Source organism: Sander vitreus, chromosome 11 (assembly GCF_031162955.1).
Source record: "Sander vitreus isolate 19-12246 chromosome 11, sanVit1, whole genome shotgun sequence".
NCBI classification, from domain to species: Eukaryota; Metazoa; Chordata; class Actinopteri; order Perciformes; family Percidae; genus Sander; species Sander vitreus.
Window position 1 is genome coordinate 26,547,558 of NC_135865.1, and position 19,358 is coordinate 26,566,915.

The following is a 19,358-nucleotide window of genomic DNA, read 5'->3' on the forward strand; positions in this document are numbered from 1 at the left end:
TATATATATATATATATATATATATATATATACCAGGGAGAAATCTAGTTCTTAGTACTTAGAAAATGTATATCAAACTAGTAAACTAAAACAAAATAAAAAAGACACATGCTAGCAGAAAATGCCACTCAATTGAGTTTGCAGCACAAAGTGGCCGCTTGTTCACAGGTCAGACACAAACCAAAAAAACAAATACCCAACTATTCATTGCAAAGTGCAAGAATGATTTGGTTTTGTATACAATGTTCATCACTCAGACACTAGAGTCCAAGTGGAGGTATTCAGAGATGGGAAGTAACGAAGTACAAATACTTTGTTACTGTACTCAAGTAGATTTTTCAGATATTTTTACTTTACTATTTATTTTTGTGCCGACTTTTTACTTTTACTTCTTACATTTTTAAAACGAAAATTGGTACTTTATACTCCTTACGTTTTACAAAAGTGGCTCGTTACTTTTGTTTTTATTTTTCTAATTGGATGGGAATATACGTTGCACTTGGCACACCACTACAAGACGACAGTAACGTTAAGGGGAAGATTAAAAAAGAGAAACTGGATCTGTGAATTCTCACAGAATCACAATTGAATTCATATCTTCCTACTCAGTAAGAATCTTATTAAGCTAGAGTCCGAGTCTCTGTCACAATAATCATATATGTGATGTTTTATGCCTATTGGCAGACATCCATTTAAAATGTAGGCAATGGCATATAAAGAGCCTTTTTTCGTTGGCATTCGCAACGCTACTTTTACTTTTATATTTTAAGTAAATTTCCAAGCCTGTACTTTGTTACTTTTACTTGAGTAAAGAAGTTAAATCAGTACTTCTACTTTTACCATAGTATTTTTTAACACAAGTATCTGTACTTCTACTTGAGTACGGGAAGTGAGTACTTTTACCATCTCTGGAGGTATTGCACCAAGCATGATTACTCATTTAGCAAAATAGTATGCAGCAACCTCACTAAACATGTGTTTATGAATAGTAATAATCATATGACTAATTTGAATTTCATTTGATAGAAAATATGCAAGTTAACATAGCTCCAATCACAACATGAAACTGATGTGCTGCACAGATTTATAGATAATGCTAATTTTTCAACTCTTTATAAAAACCTAGTATATTTAAGTTTAGTTTTACAGCTTTCTGGAAAACCCATGAGACCAGAGAAGGGCAAAAATACATCATAAGTAAAATATTAAATACTGCTATGAGGAAATGTGGGCTAATTTATTAAAGTATGAGTAATTTGTCATTTTAAAATAGAAAAATACATTCTTTACTATCATTTTATACTATATTATCACATTTTAGACATTTAGAAGCCTCAATATGGATTTGACCTTAACCCCATTTACTTTGAAAAGTAGAGCTCTGCTAATTCCCCACATCATGGATTTTATGTGGCCAATCAGGATATCTTGGAGGTAGTAGGCTGCAAATTCAGTGGTGCATGCTGGGTGGTTTCTGTCTGTCAAAGCAACAATTGACGGACAGAGTAAACAGCAATTTGAAATGCAACTGAAGGACCTGAAGAGTTTTGCCTTGTTGATGCACTAGTTCTTTCAGATGACAATAAGACTGGGCATTTGTCAGATGCCTATTTCAAGAGCGATAAATACAAGTGTGAGACCTAAACCTGTCCTAAAAAAAGTGGATGCCTGATGAATGCATTGCCTGGGCACACCTTCGCTGTGGTAGAAGGGGTTCAATGACACTAGAGAAGGAATTGAAAAATAAAAAAATACAAATGATGTCTTTCCTTTTATCACCCCAAAACATTAGTGTAGTTTCAGTAGTTTACTGCACAAATACTTGCAAAAAACTAATATAACTACTTGATTCACTATGCAAATATGAAAGTATTTACAGTGCCAGCAAGCTACTGCAAAATGTAGTTAAACTACTAGCTTAAAGTAATCACAGGCTAGTTCTCTACTCCCCAGCACTGCATATAACTTTTTACATGCAGTGCATTTGACTGAAGAGGCCCGTGAGATGCACCAGCATGCTGTGTCATTTTCTCCTTCCCTAAATAATTGATGAAGGTGCATGATCATGGTTATGACTACTGCTTGCTTAAATGTCTAGAACCTTGACGTAAATTCCATGCTGTAACATATGCAGGTACATATTCTAGATGTGAAACTAACAATATACAGCATAAGGGAGATTGCCTTTTAATGCTCACTAGTTCCACAGGTTTATGTCACATACAGTCCATGCAATAAATGCAAAGAGTGGCAAGTCTTCACTTTACGCAGACCTACGTTTTTTTAGGTCCTTGCAATATGGACAAGTATATTTTTCTTTTCATAGCAAAAGTAATTTGAATCCTTCTCTCTATAGTATGTTGCTCTCACTGGAGCCAGGCTGCAGTATCTGAAGGGTTACAACAAGTTTAAGACATTTTCTGAACCAGGGGTAGAAAAAGGCATAAATCAGAGGATTTAGACAGGAGTTAAAATAATACAGACATATTACAAATGCAGCAGATACAGGATTGAGCAAGTTATCAGTAAGAGCAACAGAGTAATATGGGCAGAGACATATTAGAAACACAACTACAACAACACCGAGAGTCCTGGCTGCTTTCATTTCAGATTTCTTAGCAGTTACTTTCACTGAACCCTGAAGTGTGACAGCTGCAATATGAGAGTGCATGGCACGAGCCTGAGACACAGCCACTACAAACACTCTCATATACAGAACTATGATGACAGTGACAGGACCGATAAAGGATACCACCAGATCAACAAGTCCTGCGATGTAGTCACTGACAACCACACACTCTCCAGAGCAGGAGTTATACCTGCCTGGTTGTTTGAAGTTATCCCTCAGCACCAGAATTTGAAAGATTACAGAACATATCCAACACAGACAGACACAGACTTGAACTCTTTTTTCTGTGACTTTAGTGGAGTAATGCAGAGGATCACAAATAGCCACATAGCGGTCAATAGATATAAGCACTATGCTTCCCACTGAAGCAGCAGAAATGATGTAGTCCAAAAGATAATACAGAGTACACATTAGGTCACCGAGGAACCAGCAACCGTCTATGAGCATAATTTGAAAGACCATGAGGAGGCCCACGAAGAAATCTGAGACAGCCAGAGAGAGGAGGAGGAGGTTGGTGGGGGTGTAGAGCTGCCTGGAGAGGAAGACCAGCAACACATTTGAGTACAGAAAGTAACATGAGACTATCTTCCACCAAACAAGTATAACATTTTGTTTTCAATTCCATGCAGTAAGTCTCCCATACTTGAAGTGGGAGATGGAGATGATGACCAGCAGGTTGAGAGTTGTGGTGAGCAGAGTGATGGAGGACAGTATAATGTAAGACAGTATGATCTCAAAGTGAGTACGCATTGGCTTCTTGCAGGAGGAATTGAGGAGTTGTGGGAAGCAGAGTTCAACTTCTTCCAGGATCTCCATCATCAAGGACAGAAATAGAGAATGAGGAGAGCAGCTCTGTCGACTCTCTGAGCAAAGCTCTCTTTAATACAGACAATTTATAGATGCCCTCCCTCCCCTGTCTTCTGCTGCATTGTAGTCCTTTGCAGCTGAGAAAGACATATTTCATCCTGCCCTCACTCCTTGAAGCCATGCTCTTCATTTCAATCTTCATCACTCTGCTGAACCCAGTATTCCTGTGGGACTGGAATCACTTCTCCCACTGCAGTCATATACTGGGAATAAAGTGGAATTTGGCAAGTGCGGGAATCCTAACATTAGAGGCGTGGGGGGACCTTGGACATGACACGGCAAAAATTTACACCCACAAAGCATGGTAAACAAGATAGAGTGTAACACAGTTCACAATGGTCAAAACACAAAATAAGAGACTGTCCTCCCCCAAAATACGCTCCTATGGGTTGTTTGTTCAAGCGGAAATTGCAACTCTAATTAGTATTTATAGTGGTGGTGCTCTCTAGTGTCCATAGTAATTACAGGAATAAAGCACAAAGTAAATTGATAAGGTGTAAGAATGACAAGTTCCTCATAAGGAGGCTGACTGGGGTGGTAATTGTGGAAATCATCACCCGGTCTGCCACTCTTTGGGCACTGTCCCAGACTTCCACACAATGTTGAAGAGGCGTGTGTCAAGACACCCCTTCACACTCAAAGCTTTCAGCATTTCTGGACGGACCTTATCAATCCTCGGGGCTTTGCCGCTCTGGTGTGGTTTGACTACCTCAGTGACTTCCACCAGTGAAATTAACCAAGATCCTTCATTAGCCTCCAGGTCTGCCTCTACCATAGAAGGTGCATTTGTTTGATTTATTAGTACTTAAAAGTGCTCTTTCTACTGCCCAATTACCTTCTCAGTTGAGGTCAACAGCGTCCCATCCTTACTGTACACACAGAATGATCTCACAAAATTCCGTGAAATGATCACGAACTGTTAACACCGCATTACGTGGTGATCGCACGGAATGTGTGAAAAGTCCGTGTGGCCACCACGGAAAACAATGCCAATGTAAAGTCAATGAGAAGATGACGTAGCATTAGGAGCGACTACGGTAGCGAGTAGTATGAAAGCCCGGAAATCTGCATAGGGAGGTTGGTTGGGGTGGTGGATGGGTTAAAAACAGGACTTTCACCCAGGAGACCGGGGATCGTGTCCCGTGTGTCACGTTTCCTAAACCCAATCGTGACCGTCCCATTCTTCTCCCGCGTCCCGTTATTGTTTGTACTGAAATGCTCTCACACATACAACTGAAACGCTCTCACACATACAACTGAAACGCTTTATGAGAGCGTGTGAGAGTGTTTCAGTAGTGTTTATAAGCGCATTTCACTTGTATGTGTGAGAGCGTTTCACTTGAATGTGTGAGAGTGTTTCACTTGTATGTGTGAGAGGGACATTATTCAGAATTACCTCTTACAAACACATGTGAAATGCTCTTACATACACTACTGAAACACTCTCACATAAACAACTGGAAGATTATTTGCTCGCACACACTACTGAAACGCTCCCACACATACAAATGAAACGCTCTCTCCCATACAACTGAAACACTCTCACACATACAAGTGAAACGCTCTCACACATACAAGTGAAATGCTCTCTCACATACAACTGAAACGTTCTCACACATACAAGTGAAATCCTCTCTCACATACAACTGAAATGCTCTCACACCTACAAGTGAAATGCTCTCTCACATACCACTGAAACGCTCTCACACATACAACTGAAACGCTCTCACACATACAAGTGAAACGCTCTCACACATACAACTGAAACGCTCTCACACATACAACTGAAACGCTCTCACACATACAAGCAGTGACGGACTGGTAATCTGGCATTTGATTAGATGCCAGAGGGGCTGTGGACCCTCATGGGCCGTTTGGGCCGGCCAGCCAATCAGAGAGTCGCTTGATTGTCACAGCCATGCGGCCACTTAATTATAAATAATTCATAATAAAGTTCTTTGGCCAAACGATAACCAAATTTGCCAAAATCCTTTACACCTTGTAATAGCATAATCTGATCAGTATATATACCACATGAGTCTATCGATATCACAGTCATGGTTACCCTCTACAGTCACGAACTTTTACATTAGTCTCTAATATTTTGTAGCAAAATTAGTTATTCAGATGTTCAAAAACGTAAATGTGCATGGTTTGAAATAAAACAAATCTACCTGCATTTCTTTTATTTGAATATTTGTTTGCAAAAGTTAAAATGAAGCAATGCATTCTGGGAATTTCAAGACAGAATCGAGTAGATCCCGTCTGCATCTTTATATATACGGTCTGCCTCAGAGTGGTTGTTGGAAGTTGAAAATTGGAAGTTTGAAGCTATACTGTTGACAAAAACATTAATCGAGGGGGAGGCAGAGAAAAAGAGAGAAATATAAGAGAGCACTGTTGGCTGACGTTGAAAAATGCTGCAAACTGACTGATTTGTTTTTAAAGTCAAGTGCAGCTTCAGCTAGCATGTTAGCGACACATCTGAGCCAGCACACCAGGGAGAAAGACAGGACAGTGAGGAATATGAGGAAGAGGAAGAACAAAACGAGCAAGAGGAGGATGAAGAGATAGACATGGTTAACGAATCTATGGAACTAACCAACACAGAACAACAAGCCTGCTGTGGGTATGAATGTGAATTACCTGAAGCAACAGAGATGGAGACCAATGTTGCAGGAGGGAGTGTAGGTACAGTAAGTTTGGCTACTTCAGAATATTATATTATTATGGAGTGGCTGGCTCTGATGATTTATTCTTTTTTTTTCTTCGTTTTGGATCCATACCGTTTCAGTATTGCGTGTGAGAGGATTTCAGCTGAACAGGAAGGCGTTTCAGTTGAACAGGAAGGCAATTCGGTGTGATTTTCCCAGCCACCTTACTGTCACCTTACCGATTTGCCTTCCTGTTCAACTGAAACGCCTTCCTGTTCAACTGAAATCCTCTCACACGCAATACTGAAACGGATTTCAGTAGCATTTATGAGAGCGTTTCAGTGTTGCGGGTGAGAGCGTTTCAGTAGTGTTTATAAGAGCGTTTCACTTGTATGTGTGAGAGCGTTTCAGTAGCGTTTATAAGAGTGTTTCACTTGTACGTGTGAGAGCGTTTCACTTGTATGTGTGAGAGCTTTTCAGTAGTGTATATAAGAGCGTTTCACTTGTATGTGTGAGAGCTTTTCAGTAGTGTATATAAGAGTGTTTCACTTGTACGTGTGAGAGCCGTTTCACTTGTATGTGTGAGAGCTTTTCAGTAGTGTATATAAGAGCGTTTCACTTGTATGTGTGAGAGCTTTTCAGTAGTGTATATAAGAGCGTTTCACTTGTATGTGTGAGAGCTTTTCAGTAGTGTATATAAGAGTGTTTCACTTGTATGTGTGAGAGCTTTTCAGTAGTGTATATAAGAGCGCTTCACTTGTATGTATGAGAGCTTTTCAGTAGTGTATATAAGAGCATTTCACTTGTATGTGTGAGAGCTTTTCAGTAGTGTATATAAGAGTGTTTCACTTGTATGTATGAAAGCTTTTCAGTAGTGTATATAAGAGCGTTTCACTTGTATGTGCCAAAATGCTTAACTGTTTCAGTGAACATTTCATAGCCTCAGGATTTTTATTTGAGTCATTCAGTCCTCAACATGAGTGTTCCTCTACAGTTGAGACTGTTGGTCTGGATCCTTCTAGTCAGTCTTTTAGTTTCAGTCCTATCACAGTTTCAGAAGTAAATAAAGCCCTCAAGCATTTGGATACAACAAAATCTGCAGGCCCTGATAAACTGGATCCCTACTTGTTAAAGCTAGCAGGAAATTGTATTGCCGTGCCCTTAACTAATATTTTTAATCTGTGTTTGAATACAAATGTCATTCCTCCTATCTGGAAATCAGCCTTTGTGGCTCCCCTGCTAAAAGGTGGTGACAATACCATCTTAAATAACTACAGACCAATCTCTAAACTGTCTGTCCTGGTCAAGATTCTTGAATCCCTTGTCAGTGATCAGTTAAAGAACTTTTTTAACAGTTATAATGTGTTGTCTGACTTCCAATCTGGTTTTAGAAAAGGGCATAGTACAACGTCGGCAGCTCTTAAGGTTTTAAATTACTTTGTTGATTCCATGGATAATAAGCAGCATTGTGCTGCCCTCTTTATTAACCTTTCAAAGGCATTTGATACAGTGGACCACATAGTGCTTCAGCAGAGACTGTATAGGGCTGGGCTTTGTGAAAAAAACTGTCGGCTGGTTTGTTAACTACCTTACAGACAGAATTCAGTGTGTGCAGGCGGAGGGCAGCACTTCTTGCTATCTCAAAATAACAAAAGGCGTGCCTCGGGGGTCAGTCTTGGGGCCACTGCTATTCATCATCTATATCAATAACATTGATCATAACGTGTCTAATGTAAAATTTCATTTTTATGCTGATGACACTGTACTGTATTGCTCTGCACCCAGTGCAGACCAGGCCCTCTCCCAGTTACAACTTGCTTTTAACACACTTCAACAGAATCTTTATGATTTAAAACTAAAGTCATGCTTTTTTCAAATTCGAAATCTAAATCAAATCTCCCTTCAATCCTCACTTCCCAGGGTACGGAAATTGAATGTGTTTCTAAGTACAGATATCTTGGTATTTTAATTGATGAATCTCTTTCTTTTACCCTTCATATTCAGCAGCTAGCAAAAAGATTAAAACTTAAACTAGGATTTTATTTCGGAATCAAATCCTGCCTTTCGTTCGAATCTAGAAAGAGGCTGGTCGCTGCCACTTTTATGTCTGTACTTGACTTTGGTGATGTTTTATACATGAATGCTTCATCTCAAAGTTTACATGCACTGGACACTGTAAAACATGGAGCTCTGAGGTTCATCACTGGTATGAAAGCCCTCACTCACCATTGTGAACTGTATGAAAGTGTTGGATGGCCTTCTCTATCAACACGGAGACTTCAACATTGGCATACCTTCATATACAAGGCTATTTTAGGTCTCCTTCCATCTTACCTTCTGACCTATATCAGTGTAAATAGTACCGGGACTTACAATCTTCGTTCCCAGGATCTTTTCCTTCTGTCTGTTCCAAAGGTTAGAACTGAGCTGGGAAAAAAGGCCTTTAAGTTTGCTGCTCCCTCTGCCTGGAACAAGTTACAGAAATCCATGAAACTTACTGAGCTGGTCTCATTGGTCGCTTTTAAGAGGATGTTGATTGACTTGGAGGCAGCCACATCTGGCTGCAGATGTTTTGCCTGATGTGTTTAGGATTGTGGTTGACTTTGAAAGATTTGGTGTGTCAGTTGTTTTATGTTTTTTGGTGTTTTTGCGTATTTTGTGTTTGCATGTACTGTATGTGTGGTTGTACTGCTGCCTGTCTTGGCCAGGAGACTCTTGAAAAAGAGATGTTTAATCTCAATGAGTCTCTTCCTGGTTAAATAAAGGTAAAATAAAATAAATAAATAACAAATGTGTGAGAGCGTTTCAGTAGTGTGTGCGAGCAAGTAATCTTCCAGTTGTTTATGTGAGAGTTTTTCAGTAGTCTATGTAAGAGCATTTCACATGTGTTTGTGAGAGGTAATTCTGAATAATGTTCCTGACGGCCCCTCATAATAAGCTTACAATTCCCATAAAGTGTCCCATAAACCATAATCTGACCGGGTTGAAAAGATGGGAAATAAAGAATTTAAAGCTACATTGTGTAAGAATTTCACCCATCTAGCGGTGAAATTTCATATGACAACCAACTGAATATTACTTTTTAGCCCCTCCCCCCTATTACGAGTGCGTTGTAACTCCTACGGTTGCCAAACCCGAAATTAGCGACGACTTCGTCCGTGAGTGTTCCTTCCAGTGTAATAATAGTTTTATGTTATTTTGGTACCATTACGTGAGTTGTCTGCCAGGGAAATCACGACGACATATGATTACGTTTATGTTACAAGGTAGACAAAAAAGTATCATAGACGTTGTTCTAGCGTTATGCACAACCATGCTATAGTTAGCCAAGCAACAATTGGCTGAATTACCTGTCGAGAAGAAAGCAGGCAACTTCGGTGTCCCTTTTAAAATCCTTGCTCCTTATGATCTCTTTCCATCTTGGAAAAGCCACTCCAATATTAACTTTGGTCTGTTGCTTTGCCTGTCGCGTTGTCATTTTAATTCTCTTTTTAACTTCCTTGGCGACTCCATTACATGTCCTCGAGAATAGGTGTGATCCCCCATCTTCAACAGGCTTTCAAATCTGCCAGCAGTAGCAAGTAATCTTCTACCCCTTCCTCCCTGGCATTCGTCACAGTCAGTGCCACTGAGTGAAAAGCGCGAGAGGTGGAGATATGTCCCCCGTTGGCTAATATATTTTAAAGATGGAGGCGCAACATGGCGGCCAGCATTTCAGTGAGTCGCTGGTATGTATTCTGTACAATTGTGAATGGCAGATTATATGCGTACGAGAATACTTTGATTAGTTGGTGGAAGTAATTACACATGAATGAGCACATATTTGTGAAAGACCAATTACACAATGGAGCTTTAAGCAGATTAATAATATCTGAAGAGGAAATCCACACAACGCTGTACTTATATTTAAACACACATTTGTTTTCATCTCTATTATTTAAGAAAATATATATTTACATTTTACAAAAGCAAATCACAAGATTTCACGATTAATAGTTTAATTTATTATCAACAGTTTTCTGTATTTATCAGTATGAGAAAAACAAAATTATCTGTGACAATAAGACAATATTGAAATCAATAAATTATCACAATTTTTGTGTTGATAGTACATTGGTAATACATCAGAGAAAGTAAAAAGAAAGTGTAATACATAGTGTTAGTTATACTCAGGAGAAATCTAGTTTGGTTAACTAAAGCTACTTAGAAAAAGTAGTTCAAACTACTTTGGCAAAAAAATAAAAACAGCAACAAACAACAACACAAAGTAAAATTAAAAGGCATATGCCAGCAAAAATTGCCCCTCAATTAAATGTATTGCAAAAAGAGCCCACTTGTTCACAGGCCAGACTTAAACCAAAAAATAGTAACCCACTATTAATGGAAAGTGATATAATGTCAGCTTTTGTTTGGTTTGTATACAATGTCCACTGTCAGAAACTAGGGTCCAGGTGGGGGTACTGCACCAAGCAAGATTACTCAGTTAACAAGGTAAAAATAACATGCAGAAACCTCTCTGAACATTTGTTAGTAAATAGCAATGATTAATACTCATGACTTATTCAAACTGAATTTTATTTTATTTGATGAGGACGATGCAATTTAACATAGTTCCATTATAGAGCATTAAACAGATGTTCTGCACAGAGTTTCTAGCTAATTCTAATAATTACTTTTCTGACACCTAATATATTTAAGTTTAGTTTTATAGCTTATGTTGTTACAAATTACAAATACTTGCTCATCAAATGTAAAAAAAAAATACTGCTATGAGAAATGTTGGCTATTTAATTAAATTCAAGTAATTTGTATATGAAAATACATTATATACGAAACTGATATTGTCACATTTTAGGCATTTAGTAGCTTCAATATGGGTTTGACATTAATATGACCATTGACTGACTGAGTGAACAGCCATTTGAAATGCAACTGGAAGAACTGAACAGTTAGGCCACAGCGATGTACTAGTTATTTCAGATGACTACAAGACTGGGCATTTTTCAGATGCTTTTTCAAGAGTGATAACTATAAGTGTGAGACCTTAACCTGTCCTAAACAAAAGTGGCTGCCTTATAAATGTATTGCCTGGGCATGACAAAATGAGTTGCATTACAGTGGAGAAGCAATTGAAAGATAAAAATAAAAAATCATTCCTTTCCTTTTATGCCACCCAAAAAGTTATTTAATTACCTGAATCACTATGCAAGTGTGAATGTAGTGAAGTACCAGCAATCTGCTGCAAAATGTACATAAACTACTAGTATACAGTAATTACATGTAGGCTAGTTCCCTACTCCCCAGCACTGCATATAACTTATAACATTATTGTGCATTTGACTGAAGAGGCCCCTGAGAAGCATCAGCATGCTGTGTCCTTTTCTCCTTACCTAAATAAATGATAACGGTGCATGCAATAAATGCAAAGACTAGCATGTTTTCACTTTACGCAGACCAACATTATTTAAGGCATTGCAATATGGATGTTTATGTTTATGTTTCCATAGCAAAAGTAGTTTTAGTCACTCCAGCCTCTCTCTCACTCTATAGTATGTTGGTCTCACTGGAGCCAGGCTGCAGTATCTGAAGCGTTATAACAAGTTTAAGACATTTTCTGAACCAGGGGTAAAAAAGAGCATAGATCAGAGGGTTTAAACAGGAGTTAAAATAGAAAAGACACATTACAAAGGCATCGGATGAAGCATTGAGCAAGTTATCGCCTGTATAAGCAACACAGAAATATGGGCAGAGACATATTAGAAACACAACTACAACAACACCGAGAGTCCTGGCTGCTTTCATTTCAGATTTCTTAGCAGTTACTTTCACTGAACCCTGAAGTGTGACAGCTGCAATATGAGAGCGCATGGCACGAGCCTGAGACACAGCCACTACAAACACTTTCATATACAGAACTATGATGACAGTGACAGGACCGATAAAGGATACAACCAGATCAACAAGTCCTGCAATGTAGTCACTGACAACCACACACTCTCCAGAACAGGAGTTATACCTGCCTGGTTGTTTCAAGTTGTCCTTCAGAATCAGAATTTGAAAAATTATGGAAAAAAACCAACACAGAAAAACACAGACTTGAACTCTTTTTTGTGTGACTTTAGTGGAGTAATGCAGAGGATCACAAATAGCCACATAGCGGTCAATAGATATGAGCACCATGGTTCCTATTGATGCTGAAGTAATGGTATAGTCCAAAAGATAATACAGAGTACACATGAGGTCACCAAGAAACCAGCAGCCGTCTATGAGTATAATTTGAAAGACCATGAGGAGGCCCACGAAGAAATCTGAGACAGCCAGAGAGAGGAGGAGGAGGTTGGAGGGGGTGTAGAGCTGCCTGGAGAAAAAGACCAGCAACAAAACTATGATTCAATATACTGTATATATAGGACACAAGAAATAACATGAAATCTTCCACCAAACTCTGACATCTATAAAATTTTGTTTTCAATTACATGCACCATACTTGAAGTGGGAGATGGAGATGATGATTAGCAGGTTGAGAGTTGTGGTGAGCAGAGTGATGGAGGACAGTATAATGTAAGACAGTATGAACTCAAAGGGAGTACGCATTGGCTTCTTGCAGGAGGAATTGAGGAGTGGGAAGCAGAGTTCAACTTCTTCCAGGATCTCCATCATCAAAGAGAGAGAGAGAGAAGAGTATCTCTGTCAACTCTCTGACAAAAGCTCTCTGTATTACAGCCAATTTATAGCTGCCCTCCCTCCCCTGCTGCAGTCATCCTCTTCATTTTGCTCTACTACCCTCTACTGCACAGGGGATTCCTGTGGGACTTGAATCAGTTCTCTACTGCTGTCATATAGTAAAATGGCATAACGGTTTTGGATAAATGGACATATTGAGTGGTTTCCAAAGTCAGTTAAAGTTGTTTTCTGTAAGATTTTCATCTAGTTAAATGTCTGTTAAGTTCCTATCAAAGAAGGAGTCAAACCAATGGTGATTTAGCATATGACCCACTGATGAAAGCGCTCATATTTGCTGCTTTGTCAAGTAATAGGATCTGAGTGTCTGTGGCGACTAAGGTTATTTCACTTTCTGCCTCAGTGGCTAGTAGGGTGTTTGTGTCACATTGGTGACACATCCCAATAGCTGTGTTAGCACTGTTGACCGTGTTAGCCAGGTAAGCTAGCCGCTGCCTCCCTGGCTCTATCATCTCCACTGATGCGCGTATCCCCACATGGCTCACATCTTCATGGATGTATTAGCTCTTAGCTCATCTTAGACTAAACTGCTATCTATGTGGACTGGAGCATGTGAAGGCATCGCGCCGGTGAGAACTGTTTTCACCGCAGTTCAGCAGGAGCTCAGCAGGCTAACGTGACAACGGCCGGTGCTGCCTCGCCACCCGGCGTGTCCTCCTTCATAGACCCTGGCTTGCTGTGAGCTAGATAGATCTCCGTCATGACAGGAAGCCCACGGCGCTCCATACCCGTGCAAAGTCACCATTTCTGGGTTCCTGGACTACCAAATGCCGAGGCCCTGACGGAGCTCCAGGGCCTGCAGCTAGCTGTGATCTTTACCCATAGCATTGAATGGACACTAGCAGCTAATGAAACCCCTCACATTCACAAAAATGCATTAAATTGAAACAAAGCTACAGCTTACAAAGCTACAGCTGTAGCTTTAGCTGTAGCTACCCTAAGCTGTAGCTTTGTAAACTACAGTTTAGGGTAGCTGTAATATAAGCTGTAATATAAACTGTAATATAAGCCCAATCAATGTTACATACCCTATTAGGAGACCTTAAGGAACAGTGTGAAATATCCTACATAATCATTCTATCACCCCTTTAAGGATAACACTGTTAAGCAAGGCTTATTTATATCTCATAGTACCCAATAATGTTTGACTTAGAGTGACTTTAATCATGATGATACAGGACAATAAGCTTACACTTCCCATAAAGTGTCCTGTAAAACATAATTGGACATTGTGCTGAAAACAATTGCAAATCAACAGATTAATCAGATTAATAACATATGAAATACACACAATACTGTATTCACATTTAAACATATTGCAATTTATTTCCATCTCTATTATTTACCAAAAAAGTAGTTTGCATCTTTAAAACACAGATCACAAGATTTCATGATTAGCAGTTTTATTTACAGTTTTGTGTATGTATGAGTATAAGAAAAACTAAAAATCTCCGTGGCAATGATCAATGAATTATCAACATTTTAGTATTATTATTAGTACATTAGTTATTCATCAGAGAAAGTCTCAGAATGTATTGCTGAATCTGTTTTGTTGCCCTACCACTAATTTTACGTAAAGATTATATTTGATATATATATATATATATATATATATATATATATATATATATATACATATATATATATACATATATATACATATATATATATACATATATATATGTATATATATATATATATATATATATATATATATATATATATATATATATATATACATATACACACAGAAATCTAGTTTGGTTACTTGAAGCTACTTAGAAAATGTATATCAAACTAGTAATCTAAAACAAAATAAAAAAGACACATGCTAGCAGAAAATGCCACTCAATTGAGTTTGTAGCACAAAGTGGCCGCTTGTTCACAGGTCAGACACAAACCAAAAAAACAAATACCCAACTATTCATTGCAAAGTGCAAGAACGATTTGGTTTTGTATACAGTGTTCATCACTCAGACACTAGAGTCCAAGTGGAGGTATTGCACCAAGCATGATTACTCAGTTAGCAAAATAGTATGCAGCAACCTCACTAAATATGTGTTTATGAATAGTAATAATCATATGACTAATTTGAATTTCATTTGATAGAAAATATATAAGTTAACATAGCTCCAATCAAAACATGAAACTGATGTGTTGCACAGATTTATAGATACTGCTAATTTTCAACTCTTTATCAAAACCTAGTATATTTAAGTTTAGTTTTACAGCTTTCTGGAAAACCCATGAGACCAGAGAAGGGCAAAAATACATCATAAGTAAAATATTAAATACTGCTATGAGTAAATGTGGGCTAATTTATTAAAGTTAAGAGTTAATTTGTCATTTTAAAATACAAAAATACATTCTATACTATCATTCTATACTATATTATCACATTTTATACATTTAGTAGCCTCAATATGGATTTGACCTTAACCCCCCCTACACTGAAAAGTAGAGCTCTGCTAATTCCCCACATCAATGAGTAAACAGCAATTTGAAATGCAACTGAAGGACCTGAAGAGTTTTGCCTTGTTGATGCACTAGTTCTTTCAGATGACAATAAGACTGGGCATTTGTCAGATGCCTATTTCAAGAGCGATAAATACAAGTGTGAGACCTAAACCTGTCCTAAAAAAAGTGGATGCCTGATGAATGCATTGCCTGGGCACACCTTCACTGTGGTAGAAGGGGTTCAATGACACTAGAGAAGGAATTGAAAAATAAAAAAATACAAATGATGTCTTTCCTTTTATCACCCCAAAACATTACTGTAGTTTCAGTAGTTTACTGCACAAATACTTGCAAACAACTAATATAACTACTTGATTCACTATGCAAATATGAAAGTATTTACAGTGCCAGCAAGCTACTGCAAAATGTAGTTAAACTACTAGTTTACAGTAATCACAGTCTAGTTCTCTACTCCCCAGCACTGCATATAACTTTTTACATGCAGTGCATTTGACTGAAGAGGCCCGTGAGATGCACCAGCATGCTGTGTCATTTTCTCCTTCCCTAAATAAATGATGAAGGTGCATGATCATGGTTATGAGTACTGCTTGCTTAAATGTCTAGAACCTTGACGTAAATTCCATGCTGTAACATATGCAGGTACATATTCTAGATGTGAAACTAACAATATACAGCATAAGGGAGATTGCCTTTGAATGCTCACTAGTTCCACAGGTTTATGTCACATACAGTCCATGCAATAAATGCAAAGAGTAGCATGATTTCACTTTACGCAGACCTACGTTTTTTTAGGTCCTCGCAATATGGACAAGTATATCTTTCTTTTCATAGCAAAAGTAATTTGATTCCTTCTCTCTATAGTATGTTGCTCTCACTGGAGCCAGGCTGCAGTATCTGAAGGGTTACAACAAGTTTAAGACATTTTCTGAACCAAGGGTAGAAAAGGGCATAAATCAGAGGATTTAGACAGGAGTTAAAATAATACAGACATATTACAAATGCAGCAGATACAGGATTGAGCAAGTTATCAGTAAGAGCAACAGAGTAATATGGGCAGAGACATATTAGAAACACAACTACAACAACACCGAGAGTCCTGGCTGCTTTCATTTCAGATTTCTTAGCAGTTACTTTCACTGAACCCTGAAGTGTGACAGCTGCAATATGAGAGCGCATGGCACGAGCCTGAGACACAGCCACTACAAACACTCTCATATACAGAACTATGATGACAGTGACAGGACCGATAAAGGATACCACCAGATCAACAAGTCCTGCGATGTAGTCACTGACAACCACACACTCTCCAGAGCAGGAGTTATACCTGCCTGGTTGTTTCAAGTTATCACTTAGCACCAGAATTTGAAAGATTACAGAACATATCCAACACAGACAAACACAGACTTTAACTCTTTTTTCTGTGACTTTAGTGGAGTAATGCAGAGGATCACAAATAGCCACATAGCGGTCAATAGATATAAGCACCATGCTTCCCACTGAAGCAGAAGTAATGATGTAGTCCAAAAGATAATACAGAGTACACATGAGGTCACTGAGGAACCAGCAGCCATCTATGAGTATAATTTGAAAGAACATGAGGAGGCCCACGAAGAAATCTGAGACAGCCAGAGAGAGGAGGAGGAGGTTGGTGGGGCTGTGGAGCTGCCTGGAGAGGAAGACCAGCAACAAATTTGTGATTCAATATATTTAGAGGACACAGAAAATAACATGAGACTGTCTTCCACCAAACAAGTAAAACATTTTGTTTTCAATTCCATGCAGTAAGTCTCCCATACTTGAAGTGGGAGATGGAGATGATGATTAGCAGGTTGAGAGTTGTGGTGAGCAGAGTGATGGAGGACAGTATAATGTAAGACAGTATGATCTCAAAGTGAGTACGCATTGGCTTCTTGCAGGATGCATTGAGGAGTTGTGGGAAGCAGAGTTCAACTTCTTCCAGGATCTCCATCGTCACAGAGAGAGAAGAGTAGTTCTGCCGACTCTCTGAGCAAAGCTCTCTGTAATACAGCCAATTTATAGCTGCCCTCCCTCCCCTGTCCTCTGCTGCATTTTATTCCTCTGTAGCTGAGAATGACATCTTTCATCCCACCTTCACCTCTTGCAGTCATCCTCTCCATTTTGATTTACTACCCTCTGCTGCACACAGGATTTCCTGTGGGACTGGAATCATTTGTGTGACTGCAGTCATATAGTTAAATGAAATACAGGGTTATTGATGAATGGACATATCTAGTGGTTTCCAAAGTCAGTCCATGTATACAGATTAAAATCCCCTTATATACACAAACAATGCAAAAAAAAAAAATCATGAAGTCAGCAGCAAATTTTCAGAAACTTCCAAACACAGATGATTAGCCCTAATTAGCCATTAAGGCCCGTTGCATGCTCGTGCTTCTCAATCAAGAATGTGTGCATGGGACACCCAGATAGCTCAGTTGGTAGAGAGGGCTCCCATATAGAGAGGTTTACTCCTCGACCCAGCGGTCTTGGGTTCAACTCTGACCTGCAGCCCTTTGCTGCATGTCATTCCCCCTCTCTCTCAGCTTTCATATCTTCAGCTGTCCTGTCAAAAATAAAGGCCAAAATATAATCTTGAAAAAATGTGTGCATGTGGACCTCTTGAAATTAAAAACAAAATTTGAATTAATTGCAAGATGAGAAAGGAAAATGCAATTAAGGCAAGACAGCTTTATTTGTATAGCACAGTTCATCAACAGGGCAATTTAAAGTGCTTAACATAAAACATTAAAGAGCAGTTAAAAACGATTAAAAAAACACCAGTTTCACATAACAAATGTACACCGGATGAGCATACTCCCTGGCTTTCTCCAGGATCCTTTAGTATCCTGTAAGAGTGAAGAACTTGTCAGTTGTTCCATCACCAGGATGAATTCTGCATTGTTCCTCTTCAAGCTAAGGTTTGACTATCTGAACCCTCCTTTCCAGCAACTTGGAGTAGACTTTACGAGAGCGGTTGAGAAGTGTGATACCCCTGTAACTGGTTCTTTGGCCCCTCTTTTTGAACAGGGGAACCACCACCCGGTCTGCCCTGTCCCAGACTTCCACGCAATGTTGAAGAGGCATCATCCAAGACAGCCCCAAAGCTTTCAGCATTTCTGGATGGACCTTATCAATCCCCAGGGCTTTGCCACTGTGGAGTGATTTGACCACCACAGTGACTTCCACTAGGGAAATTGACGACAACCCCCCATGAGCCTCTAGCTCAGCCTCTATTCTACTGTCTTTACCATAGAGGTATACAGGAGGCATTGTTGGATTCAGGAGTTCTTCAAAGTGCTTCATCCACCGCCTAATTACCTTCTCAGTTGAGTTCAACAGCGTCATATCATTACTGTACACATCTTGGATGGTTCCCCTCCTTAGGTTGCGGATGGTTTTCCAGAAGCATCTCTTCCACCGGAGTAAACGCTATTGTAGCTTTTGTTTGACTCCTAATATACTCAAGATTAGTTTTACAGCTTCGTGGAATACCCCTGAGACCAGAAAAAGGCACAAATACATCAAAACTTATCTTGTTACAAATTACAAATACTTGCTCATCAAATATATCATAATAAAATACAAAGTTATGAGAAAATGTAGGCTATTTTTTTTTTAAAGATAATCTTTTGGTCATTTTAGGCTTTTATTTTTATAGGGCAGCTGAAGACATGACAGGGGAGAGAGAGGAGGAATGACTTGTTGCAAAGGGCCGCAGGTCGGAATTGAACCCACGGCCGCTGCGTCGAGGAGTGAACCTCTATGAACGGGGGCGCGCTTTATCCGGTGATCTAACCAGGCGCACAAAATGTAAGCTATTTAATTAAAATACATGTAATTTGTCATTGAAAAATATAAACATACTTCTTTACAAACTGATATTATCACATTTTAGGCATTCACTAGCCTCAATATGGGGTTGACCTTAACCCCCTTACATTGAAAAGATGAGCTCTGCTTGTTTTCCA

At 38.9% G+C, this 19,358-nt stretch overlaps 3 protein-coding genes across 3 annotated transcripts; all 3 read right to left on the reverse strand.

The window, feature by feature from the left end:
* Window positions 1-2,350: 2,350 nt before the first annotated feature.
* LOC144525849 (trace amine-associated receptor 4-like) lies at window positions 2,351-3,549 on the reverse strand. Its single transcript, XM_078262913.1, has 2 exons — window positions 3,273-3,549; window positions 2,351-3,161 (listed from the first exon to the last, which is right to left on the reverse strand). Exons 1-2 carry the CDS (start codon window positions 3,446-3,448, stop codon window positions 2,351-2,353), a joined length of 987 nt encoding a protein of 328 aa, XP_078119039.1. The 5' UTR covers window positions 3,449-3,549.
* An 8,145-nt stretch (window positions 3,550-11,694) lies between these two features.
* Window positions 11,695-12,893, reverse strand: LOC144525850 (trace amine-associated receptor 13c-like). Its single transcript, XM_078262914.1, has 2 exons — window positions 12,638-12,893; window positions 11,695-12,508 (listed from the first exon to the last, which is right to left on the reverse strand). Exons 1-2 carry the CDS (start codon window positions 12,808-12,810, stop codon window positions 11,695-11,697), a joined length of 987 nt encoding a protein of 328 aa, XP_078119040.1. The 5' UTR covers window positions 12,811-12,893.
* Window positions 12,894-16,224: 3,331 nt separating this feature from the next.
* Window positions 16,225-17,356, reverse strand: LOC144525851 (trace amine-associated receptor 4-like). The gene is made up of 2 exons (XM_078262915.1): window positions 17,166-17,356; window positions 16,225-17,035 (listed from the first exon to the last, which is right to left on the reverse strand). Exons 1-2 carry the CDS (start codon window positions 17,336-17,338, stop codon window positions 16,225-16,227), a joined length of 984 nt encoding a protein of 327 aa, XP_078119041.1. The 5' UTR covers window positions 17,339-17,356.
* Window positions 17,357-19,358: the final 2,002 nt, after the last annotated feature.

Coding starts and splice junctions, on each gene's coding strand:
- LOC144525851 (XM_078262915.1), bottom strand. CDS start 17,338: ATGGAGATCCTGGAAGAAGTTGAACTCTGCTTCCCACAACTCCTCAAT. Junction 17,036..17,165: donor ATCTCCATCTCCCACTTCAA/GTATGGGAGACT, acceptor CTTCCTCTCCAG/GCAGCTCCACAGCCCCACCA.
- LOC144525849 (XM_078262913.1), bottom strand. CDS start 3,448: ATGATGGAGATCCTGGAAGAAGTTGAACTCTGCTTCCCACAACTCCTC. Junction 3,162..3,272: donor ATCTCCATCTCCCACTTCAA/GTATGGGAGACT, acceptor CTTCCTCTCCAG/GCAGCTCTACACCCCCACCA.
- LOC144525850 (XM_078262914.1), bottom strand. CDS start 12,810: ATGATGGAGATCCTGGAAGAAGTTGAACTCTGCTTCCCACTCCTCAAT. Junction 12,509..12,637: donor ATCTCCATCTCCCACTTCAA/GTATGGTGCATG, acceptor CTTTTTCTCCAG/GCAGCTCTACACCCCCTCCA.